Source organism: Adelges cooleyi, unplaced genomic scaffold (genome assembly GCF_023614345.1).
Source record: "Adelges cooleyi isolate 19-005CV unplaced genomic scaffold, UGA_ACOO_1.1 ACOO_flye_CR_arks_rails_tigmint_CR_PRNA_307, whole genome shotgun sequence".
NCBI classification, from domain to species: Eukaryota; Metazoa; Arthropoda; class Insecta; order Hemiptera; family Adelgidae; genus Adelges; species Adelges cooleyi.
In genome coordinates, this window is record NW_026095978.1 from 1,999,235 (window position 1) to 2,011,051 (window position 11,817).

At 28.6% G+C, this 11,817-nt stretch overlaps 2 protein-coding genes across 2 annotated transcripts; both read right to left on the reverse strand.

Annotated features, from left to right (window-relative positions):
• Positions 1-184: 184 nt before the first annotated feature.
• Positions 185-3,550, reverse strand: LOC126839759 (uncharacterized). The gene is made up of 7 exons (XM_050575165.1): positions 3,396-3,550; positions 2,822-2,975; positions 2,279-2,419; positions 1,942-2,049; positions 1,551-1,681; positions 440-604; positions 185-343 (listed from the first exon to the last, which is right to left on the reverse strand). Exons 1-7 carry the CDS (start codon positions 3,548-3,550, stop codon positions 205-207), a joined length of 993 nt encoding a protein of 330 aa, XP_050431122.1. The 3' UTR covers positions 185-204.
• A 1,275-nt stretch (positions 3,551-4,825) lies between these two features.
• LOC126839612 (ATP-dependent RNA helicase DDX19A-like) lies at positions 4,826-11,605 on the reverse strand. Its single transcript, XM_050575006.1, has 8 exons — positions 11,257-11,605; positions 9,577-9,669; positions 8,853-8,955; positions 8,257-8,371; positions 8,016-8,193; positions 7,704-7,941; positions 5,428-5,590; positions 4,826-5,357 (listed from the first exon to the last, which is right to left on the reverse strand). Exons 1-8 carry the CDS (start codon positions 11,469-11,471, stop codon positions 5,101-5,103), a joined length of 1,362 nt encoding a protein of 453 aa, XP_050430963.1. The 5' UTR covers positions 11,472-11,605; the 3' UTR covers positions 4,826-5,100.
• Positions 11,606-11,817: the final 212 nt, after the last annotated feature.

Here is an 11,817-nt window from a genome sequence, read left to right on the forward strand (position 1 = left end):
GGTATGTATTTTAATTCTATGTAAAATAATAACTAATGTTATAAATGTATTTTTTTATTAATAATACAAAACAAATAACATATTTCAGTACAATAATAATACATGCAATTCATGTATATATTGTGACACAACATTAATGGCATAGTTATTAAACATTAATAAAGAACAAAGGAGTGATAATTAATACAACAACGGTTGGAATTTTCACAAAACAATAACACGGGCGCAATTAAAAAATAAATACAAAAAGAAATTTGGTAACACACATTTTGATCTTTTATCAATACATTTTGTGATCGTAAGCATAAGTCCCGTTCGGGCTAAAGCTGTCGTAAGTTTTGATCTAAAAAACAAATTAATTATTAGTTGCCCGTGTTTTAACAGTAGAATTTTTTTTTTAATTAGTTCACATTAGTTTACACTATAGCTGCCTACTTACTTTAGTTGATAATGTTTATTAAATTCATCTTGGATATCTATTTTAACAATGCTCTGCTCGTTCAATAGGTAATCCTTATACATTTTACCAGTGGAATCGCGAGTTCTCATGCACATTGAAAGTGTGTCTATTGTTATTTTTTCTTCTTGCATTTTACATTTAAACCTACGGTTATTACAAGAATAGAATTAAGTATAATATGTAATTTTATTAGTCTTGAAAATCATACATTACTATAATATGTGACGCGCGCTAAAAAAAAAGACACAATAATCTTTTTCTAACACTCAAAAGTAGTTTTTAATTATATTTATTTAATCATTCAAAATAAAGAAGACGAGATACCTCCTTCCTGTTTATTGAGGAATTAGGAGTAGGCAATTAAACAAAAAAAATGAATTTAAAGCTTAAACTGTAATAATCAGTTATCAGTACATAACAGTGGTGTCTCTACATTTTCTTCTTTTACCTGACTCCATTATATAAATATTACCCTTATGGCCGGACTAAAAAAGCTGTTTCCAAAATGTGGGAAAGATAGAAGAAAAACTATTCGATCAATCGATTTGCTTTGGTATTTTTTAAAAACAGTATAAATAAATGCACCATACGAACTACTGTTTTATAAAAAAAAAAAAACATACATTTTCCCTTGTCAAATGTACTTAATTTTTTACAATTTCTGTTTCAGTTATCTAATACCGATTGCTTAGCTTTTTATATTATGTTTAATAAAAAAATTAATGCTTAACAACTTTTACGGTTGGCTTAATCGTTGACGGAGCAATAATGTTAATATAGATAGGTACCAACAACTCTGACAAAAGCGATTGTTTTTTCAAACAATTTTTCTATTATCTATTTTGTGCGCACAATTTCTCAAAATTATATAAGTATTTTTCTTAAAGATTCCTACTCCAGGATTCTCTGTTAAACTGGTTTAATTTGTTAGGTATAAAGATACAATAATTATAGCTTCGTCATTTGTTTGAGTGTAGTGTTTTTTTGTGAAAAGAAAGCTTCACTCTAGGCCTTTTCTTTGCACGCGTCACGTCACTTCATACATACTTATTATGAAGGTAATGTGATAACATAGTAAGATATTACATACTTTTCATATTGTTTTTGGCCCATAGTAAATTTATACTGATGTGTTGATATATTTTCACGTAAACTTGAATTATATTTCTCGAAAAAGTCAATTTTTTTATTAAGTTCGTTAATGGCGTCAACTCTTAGTATCTAAAACATGAACCATTTAACATTAAAAAACAGGCTTTTGAGAATGACATGAATAATTAATGTACTGAGAATTGCTAATAGAATTATAACGTGTTCGTGTGCAATTCAATTATTATTATGAACTAGTGTTATAAAATCTAATTTATGAATTGCAGATTATACCTCATATGTTTTATAGTAAAGTACTGTTGTTAAGGTGAGTTAATTAAAAGGACAACACTTTTAAACTTTTAACAAAATAATTGTACTTAATTTATTACTTTTATCGTGTTCTGTGTGTCAAGGTCTTGAACAGCTGATGTTTCATTGGTAACAAATTGAATGCGATATTCTAAATGCTTGTTTGATGTGCATAACTCGTCTAACTCCTGAAAGATTGTTAATAAATAAAATGCATTTGAATTCAGGAAAAAGGTTTTGTATAAATGACAATAGTTGAGATTTGAAGTAGAAGACCCAAAAAAATACCGTTAAATGTTAATCGTTATTTAAAAGAGGCAAATGTATAGGGTAACATTTGCTACTATTTGTCCTGTACCTACGAGGTATGGATACATTTAAATTAGTGTCAGATCAAGATTAGGCAAATGAACTTACCTTTTTTACATTTCTCAAATCGCTGCAGACTGTCTCGAATGTATTTTGTAGATTTTTATTTTCTAAGACTAATGCGTTCAAACGTTGTTCGTCGTTTTCTCTTAAAACTTTCAATGCGTTCAACTTTAGTTTAAGATTTTTCTAAAACAAAATTTATCATAATTATGAACCCATATTCTCATATGGGCAGGTCGAATCTTTATTAAACATTTTTTTTTTAAATACTGTTTTTCAATATAATAAAATAGGTACTTACTTACTTATACGATGTAATATTAAGACAATTTTGTTATCACTTTATTTTACTTTTTTATTATTTTTTGAACATTGATAATACAGGGTGTTTCAAAAAGAACGGTGGGGTTTCAAACGGCTGTAGGTTGTGAAGTATTGGATTGACTGCCAGTAGAGCAGCGCTGTAGGTCAAATACTTCACAACCTACAGCCGTTTGAAAAGCCACCAATCTTATTGATGAAACAGCCTGTATAGTAAAAAAAAAAAATAATGTATACCTATACGATAATTATATTTGATGAAATTACCTCTTCGTCCTGATTACAACATTGTTGGAAAGTCTGCATTAACGGGCGCATTAGATTTTGATCACGTTCTTCGGCGTTCATCGATTTCCTTCGTGCGCAATGCGATTTTCCAGAAGTGTTAGGGCGAGATGATTTAAATGGCGACGAATTAGTTCTAAACAAAGGTCAAAATTAAACCAAAAGGGTTTTCTTTGAAAAATAATATTGCCTAATTTAAATGGCAGTGTAAACAAACTATCAGGTAACCGGTAATTTTTTTATTTAATTAATATTATAGTTGCTATATGTTATACTACATAGGTACCATGACTTGAAGTAGGTATTGTTTGTGTCGGGTATGCTTTTTTATTAAAGGTTTAACAAAACGATGAAGCCAGAATTTCTACTTTTAATTTTTGTCTACCATTTCATAATTTACTTAAATACGTGTAACCTAAGATGGCTTATGAGCTATACAGTGAATATGTACCTAGGTATTATGATCATATTATTTATTAGGTAAACGAGTATTGAATTTATGGTTAGTATACATAACTTTTTAGTCGAAATATTAAGTTTTTCTAGTTTTACTTACGCTTGTACGATACTTGACGAGATATTTTCCAAACCGGCTTTTGAATATTCTTGTTGCCAAAATATCTGATCAATTTTCACTGGACAACCAACACTGTATGATCGTCTGTGTTTCGGTTTTCTTGTAACCATACTTGCATCCGAATCTAAATCCATTCCGGCGTGACTGAATTTTTACTAAGCGTAGGCAAAAAAATATTTTCAAATCGTTTGGACAAATAACAAAATCAATTAACACGAAAGACTTAGAAATTGTCTGCATGTAACTAATGGATTGAAAAAAACCATAGAAACAGCTGCCAGCATCATAGATACGTAGGAACTGTTAATATATGTATCATTCACCATGGTTACACTGTAGGCGAGTATAAAATAATATCATAGATTAAATATACAATCTATGGTTGTATGGTATATTTAACCTAGTATGGTTCTACTAAAAAATCAAAGGAAAATCCAAAATTGTGTTCTTTAATTTTATACAGATAGGAAGTATAAATAATTTGTATGTTTTGCATAATATAATAGCCAAACAAAACATATTCTAACGACTTAAACATATATTACAATATAGTTGTAGCTTATAATATTATGTGTTGTAAAACATTGTACATATACAAAATCCCTTAAACATAAACCACAACAAGCCATTGATTGATCTATAACTATTTGTTTAGTATCATTTAAGTTACATATAACAATCGGCAAAGCTAACTGATAATTTTTGGTTTTTGATTAAAAAAAATTGATGTTTTCAGAGAATCTTACTTGATAACTTATTTTTGTCCATCTTCAGAACGACAGCACCGTTCCACTGTCGTCACTTTGCTTATGACGATTATTTTAATATTGCATTGGTCTCACTTAAAATTTAAACTATATGGTATTATTATTGTTTGTTGATGTACATCAAAGTTCGTTTAAAGGTATTTATGCAATTTACACAAATTGCAAATACCCATCTTCTAGTAATACTTCCTTAAATGTTCATTCATCTTATGAATATTATAAATATACTGGATTAAATGCAGGTCTATTATTAAAATCTTGATTTTCTAATACTCATTATTCTGTTTGAAACAAAGTGTGGGTTCATATTCATCTATAATGGTAGTAGGTATACAATAGGTTGTAAAAAGTAATTTTGTCATATAGTCAGATAGGTAGCTGTTAATATAATGAATAAATCCAAATTAGTTTAATAGGCACCTACCTATCAGCAGTTTCTGGTTTTAATGTCTTGGTGATTTCAATAATAAAACGTCTATGATGGTTTTACAAAAATCTTTTATATTTTGTATAATATATTATAGATGATTAAAAGAAAATGGTTGGGATTATATTCAAGCTGTTAACTCGGACCAAGTGTATTCCACTTAAGACTTTTATTCGTTAATACATTTAAACATATTATTTACAAGAATTCCAATAAAATACACTTTTCTTTTAAAACAATAACAATACATTTAGAAACCTTTATGCCAAAATAGGTTATACATAAAAATCAGAAATTGATAATGTAACCTAATAGAAAATAAACATATAATTAAAAATTAAATCAACCACTCGTTTGTTATTCCTATCTGGAATATAATAAAAATAAAGTATCTTAATAATTGAGACGTCCAGATTACAAAAAAAAAAAACCACTTATTGTTGAGTTTTGTAATCGCTTACAATCGGACACACAACAATAAATAACAAATTTAGTCCGCTCCAAGCTTCTCCATGTCGTCGACGTTTTCAGTATTCAAGCACACAATTGGTTTTGAGAAGTGGGCTTCTATTCGTTTCATTATGATCAAGTCGTTACCTCCGTTCAATAGATTAATCGCAATGCCTCTCTTGCCGAAACGACCAGTACGACCGATTCTGTGCAAGTATGTGTCGTAATCCGGTTCACGGTCAACATTCATGGGCAAGTCGAAATTAATAACAATTGTCACTTGTTCAATATCAATTCCTGAACACAAATGTGATTATGAAAAGCGGCAATATATTTTTTAAAAATAATTTACATGAAAAATGTTTACCTCTAGACATTACGTTGGTAGTGATTAGAACTTTCTGTTTGCCTTCGCGGAAGTCATCCAGCACGACAATTCTTTCTTGCACAGTGAGTTCCCCGGTCAATAACGTTACAGCGTGTCCTTGGTCGGTCATTTGTTTCGCTAGCCACAAAGCCATTTTTTTTGTCTGCAAAAAAAAATAAAAATTTTTTATTACTCTATGTTCATTTTGATATGCATAGCTGACAATAAATTAGTATGATAATTTATTTATTTATTTATTATTACAATCCTAGCTGGATTAAGAGGTGGCTAAGAGGGATATAAGGCTTCTAAAGGAAATGGGGCCCCAGAAAAATGTTGGAACTGTAATTTTTTTAAATTACAAAGATATAATTTAAGGGTCAAACTGGGCGGTTTTGTCATTTGGAATTTGTAAGAGCATTATTTATCAATAATGGCAATAATATTCTTAGTTGGTTGGAAAACATTAACAATGGTATATCGAAGGAATTTTTTAATTAAAAATAATTTGCTGAATGTTTTGACAGGTCGATAATGGTTTTGAATAAACTGTTTTAAGTTCAAAATTAAAGAAGGGTCGGAGTGTAGAGTATTTTTATCTTTGCACATACTCAACAGCACTCCTACCTTCCGTCTTAAACTTTGAACTTTTATAACTTTTTATACATTTTTTTAAAACTATTGATTTAAAATCGGTTATCGAGAAGTCAAAATAAGTTTAAAAATTAGTATGAATTTAGATCTAGATAGGAATAATTATAACACATATTATTTCATATTTCCTAAAACTCTGCAGACAACCTGTTCTAACGAACAGAAAATAAAGCGAATTACAATTCTAAGCCCATTTTCGACTTTACATCGATATTTAACACATAACATCCATAGATTCAAACAAATTACAAAATAGTTTCATTATCATAGACTAAGACAGGCCAACCACCCTAGACGTATACACTCCCATTATATAATTTTATGCGCTTAAAATATAGATTATATACAGCTAGATAAGTACTTTTATATTTTTGTACTTTTTTAATACTTTTATAGATTTTTGTAATTTTACCATTTACAGATTTACACCAAACAGTTAATTTAAAAGTTATTTTATAATTTTCAGTTAACTAGACACTACTGTTTTGCTTTTTTTTTTTTATTAAAAGAGAAATAATTTAATATTTTTAATATTCAGTAAGTGAGTCAAGTGAAACAATAAATATTTGAATGTTGCAGTAATCAATTAAAGACTCTAGGCTACAACAGCATAACACAGGAAATGTTAGTAATAATACAGAGCAATCGGAGGCGTTTAAAGTTTAGAATCACAAGAAAATTCTAATAAAGTTGATCAAAAAGGTAATGAAAAACCAGGTAAATGTTTCCATGGTGATTTACAAGGTCACTGCAAAAAGTATTCCCTGTTTAATAAGTATTTGTAATTTTTTATTTTATTTTGTTTTGCATTCATAATCTTATCTGTGTTTTATAAAGGGGTGCAATTAATTAAGTATGTAAATATTTCTTAAATGTGAAAAAAAAACAAACATAAACTAAGAGATACTCTTTGAAAACACTATTTAATAAAAATTATATTCATTGAATTTTAAATGAAGCTGATATAGTAGATTGTATAGTAATGTATTTTTAGAGTCACCTATCATATGTTGCTTATGATGGATACAGATTAGAAAGAATGTTTTTTTAATCAAGATTAGTGTATTAAAAAAAAAAACCATTTTTTTCAAAATAATTTTTATAACAAGTAGGTATTATTTTCTCGTTCGTTGAGAATAATAATATTATGACTGTCAAATTTGCATTAACAAATAATAAATGTTATTATGAAAATAGATAAGAAATTAATAACAGAGAAAAACTGTTGAAAATACTTAACACAAATTTTCATCGACAGACACCTTAATAATTTTAAAAGTGAGTCAACCTATTAGTCTATTGTTCCTAAATGAAATACAGGATAACGGAAAAAAAAAATTAGATGAATTTAAAGTAAATTCAATAATACAACTATAGTTACTAGGTAACCAGTCATCAATGTTTCATTTCTTTTATATTTGAGTGTTTTTGATTAAACTCTAATGCTCCAATAGAATCTCTTTAGGTACAAACTAGTAGAATTCAAAAACTGTGGTCATTTTAGACTGTGCAGGTAATGTTATGTTATTATGTTATTATATTATTATTATTATGTTATTATGTTGTTATATCTAGGAGTTAATTTACCAAATATTGCTAATAATTAATCGACTACGACTTACTTGGCAAAATATCATGGCTTGTCCTATGGTTACCCCACCATAAATGTTTACTAATGCATTATATTTATCTTCCTTACTGTTACAGATGACATAATATTGTCTGATATTTTCTAACGTTTCTTCTTCCCTTCTCAATCTTATAATGACCGACATCGGAGCAATAGCATTAGCAAATCTCATGACATCATCAGTATATGTAGCCGAGAAGAACATCATTTGACAAGTTTTTGGCAAAATTCTGAAGCAACATATTAAAAAAACCAATATTAAATATTAATCTCCAAATTTCAAGATTGTTGTTGTCACCATTACTTTCTAATGCGGAAACTTTGATCCTGATGTCCTTGAGTGTCTACCATAATATCAGCTTCGTCCAAAACAAATACTTTTATTTGCGCCGGATCGAAAAACTTGTATTTCGTAACCCAATCTAATACTTTTCCAGGTGTACCAACAACAATTTGCTCAGTTAATTTTGAACCCCTTTTAACTGAAAATTGTTTTATTCAAAATTACAGGTATACCATAGAATAATCATAAAAAAAAAATTTACTTTCTTCGCCCCGAACAGCATATCTCAGTCTTATATTTGGACAATAAGTGGACATCTTCGCTGCAACTTCACCAGTTTGGATTGCCAACTCATAAGTGGGAGATAGACAAATCACCTAGTGCAAGTTAATTGAGCATCATAAATAATATTAAGGGTATTGAAAACGGTTATTTACTGTATACGTCTGCACTTATACACAACATAGAAATTTAAAGTTCTCTTTAGTTGAATGTGCCGATAAAGCATTTTAAAAATGGATTTGAATTTCTCTCATCATCCTTATTGGAAAATGACTTTACCACTATGTTTTCATTCGTTAAATTTATATTCAAAAAGAGATGACGAGGAATCGAAACAGTTTTTATCGTAGCAGTAAATTTTAAATGATCATAAAATTACTAGATCGATCACTTTGTTAAAAAAAAAGACAGAAATTGACTTTCTCAAACTAAAGAACTAAAAATACGACAACTATAAAAATCTACTACTCAAATGAGTCCTAAATATTCGCAACTGCAATTTAATGTGTGAAAATAAAGTACATCAACTATTACAATAACTAGTCATGTGGTATTATATTATAAAGTATGAATTACTTGAGGATGTTGATTATCTGGATCCACTCTACTCAACATGGCTAGTACAAACGCTGCTGTTTTACCGGTACCAGATTGTGACTGGGCAATTAAATTTTGAGGCCTAATAAAATATTATAATTATTAAAACTTAGGTTTAATAAAATTAAAATACTTTACCACTTGTTTAGCATTAACATATTTTAAATTAATAATATTTAAATAAGTATTGTAAAAAAAATACAAACAACCAATCAATTAATTTATGTGTAAGAAAATACAAATGGTTTTTATTTTCTTAAAAAAAAAAAAAATGTACATAACTAATATATTTTAGGTTTTTCAAATTTAAGGACCACCCTAATAAGTATATATATATATATATATATATATTTTAAATCTATTGATTAAAAAACCTAAAATATCGCATTTAATCATTTAAATCCGGGCTTAAATTTAACAGTTAAATTATATTTTTAAAAATAAGTTATTCTTAATGTTTTTTATTTTAAAACAGTTTCATTTACTTATATATAAAAATATTTTGTTAATAACTTTTGAAATTTAAATTTTTATATAAACATTATTAAATATATTTGTTATAATATAATGTAACTTAAAAGAAAAATTTCAACTGTTCCATGACCCTCCAATTCTAATAAATATAGGTATTTTTTTAATTTAACACAAAAATGAATATACTATTTATCTGATTACAATATTATTTATAAACTAATTTATTTACGGATTTGCCAAAAGCAGAGGTAGTGCTGTTTCTTGTATCTTGGATGGAGCATTGTATCCCATTTCATAAACTCCTTTTAACAGACTTGGATGACTGAAAAACACAAAAATATGTGTGTTAATAATATATTGATCAGGATTGTACCATAAAACAAATTATAAAAAAGCAAAATGTTTTTTTTTTTAATAAGTAATTAATGATTTTTAATATAAACTTACTAATGTATTTTTTTTTAAAAACAAAACTGTGTTTGTCACAGAGTACTTGGATTCCGGATGTCGATCCGTGTGCTTTGTTACAATATTATGTATAAATTACTAATTGCATACAAGAATTATGACAATAAAACTAAATTTTTTAGGAGATTAGTAATAGAAACAGTCTAGACAATACTGGAAAAGAGCTAGTTACAAAAATAAATGACAAGTCCTGTTTTTTTACTCAGGTCATACTGCATTTAAGGTAGAGAAACAGAATTTGGTATTAATTTAATTTAATCAATAATTGGACATGTACCAACATAATATATTGTATCTTTCTATTCCATACAATCTTGGCTTATTCAACCTAAATATTAATAGACATTTAGGAATTGAGAATTTCATTAACTAAATAACAGCCTTTGAGATAGCTATAATGCTCATGCGTGGGGACTTAGCTGGGTTTGAAAAATAAAAGAATACGATTGTTAGAGATATTGTTGATGGTTAGATACATAGACATTTCGAACAAATTAAGTTGTCCCAAACTAGTACAGTACGGTGTCACATACCACTGCATATTTTGTATCATATCTTATACAATATTGATAATATAATTTGGAAGTAAAGTATAGTTCTCTATGGAGGTATTATTCATAAAATAAAATAGGTTTTTGAGTTTATATTCCTTATCATAACGTGTTTTTGTTGATTTAAAATTTTTTGCTGTATATCACACTCACTGTTCCATGTGCGTAACTTTTTTTCTTATAGATAAATTTAAATTGTATTATCTAAAAAATGCAAATTTAAATTTTTTAAATTTAGTTCTACGTTATGTCTTTAACTATTATGTATAGGTTTGAATATAAACAAGTTAGTCCGCTAAATGAAAACATTAAAACATTCTTTATATACTGTAATAAAATTGATACTCTTGAGACCAAAAATTAAATAACAAATTTAGTTTTGTTAAAAATTAACATGACTTAAATAAAATAAAAACTCATCTTATGAAAGTTACAAAAAGTGAGATTAGCCCTTTTAGACTCCAGCCACAGAATTTTATTGATATAATAATTATTGTGTAAAAAAGAAGGTTTAGAATGATTTGTCTATAATTGTAATATGTATGCATGGCATTATTTAAATACCGGATCTAAAACGGTCGAAATATCGTCATCAAATGAAGCGATGTGTCAAACCGCGTTGTACCGGTAATGTTTTTTTTTTTTTCACTGTACCAGTTACGGGTTATATTAAGTGTTCTAATAATCTAATTTGTTATAAAAAAAAAGTTACTTTTTTTTATAAATAAGTCGAGTAACCTACTTTGAGTACTCGGGGGGGCAACGATAACCGACAAAGTTCAACAAGCGAGAGAGAGCAAACGTACGGGGGAAGTAACGACAAAAACAGTTAGATTTTTACCGTAAAACTAAACGGCGCGATAATATTTATTTCAATGATAATATCTTACAGTTTGAGAAGTTCGAAAGACTTGACGGAGTACAATGGTGAATTGGGATCGCGCCTTTGTATTTCGATATCATGTTTGGACGTGACAAGGCCGGTGCGCACAATCTTTTGTAACAGCGACTTTTCGGCGGCCGGTAGATCCCATTCTTCGTTGTTGTTGAGCGATTTCCTGCTGCTGCTGTAGACAGTATTATACTCCATCGCAATGGGACACATAGCGAACACAGCACAGAAGAGGAGTAAACGCGAGAATATATATTTTTTTTAATTATATAATAAGTAGATAATAAAACAGCACTTTTATCGTTTGACAAACGACCGGCGACACTTCGGAGTTCGGACACTTTGTCGGGGAAATTGACCACGGAGCCATCCGGCCGTTCTCATTGGTCGCTGGTAATTTTGATTTTCGAATAATAACGGGGGACCGCCGATAAGTATAATTATCCATAACTGACACCGTGTGGCTAACCGCGCTCCAAGCGGACAACGCGCTCACTACAACAGGGCTACTAAAATATTCTACATTTTTTGATACCAATTATTGATTGAAAATTGAACG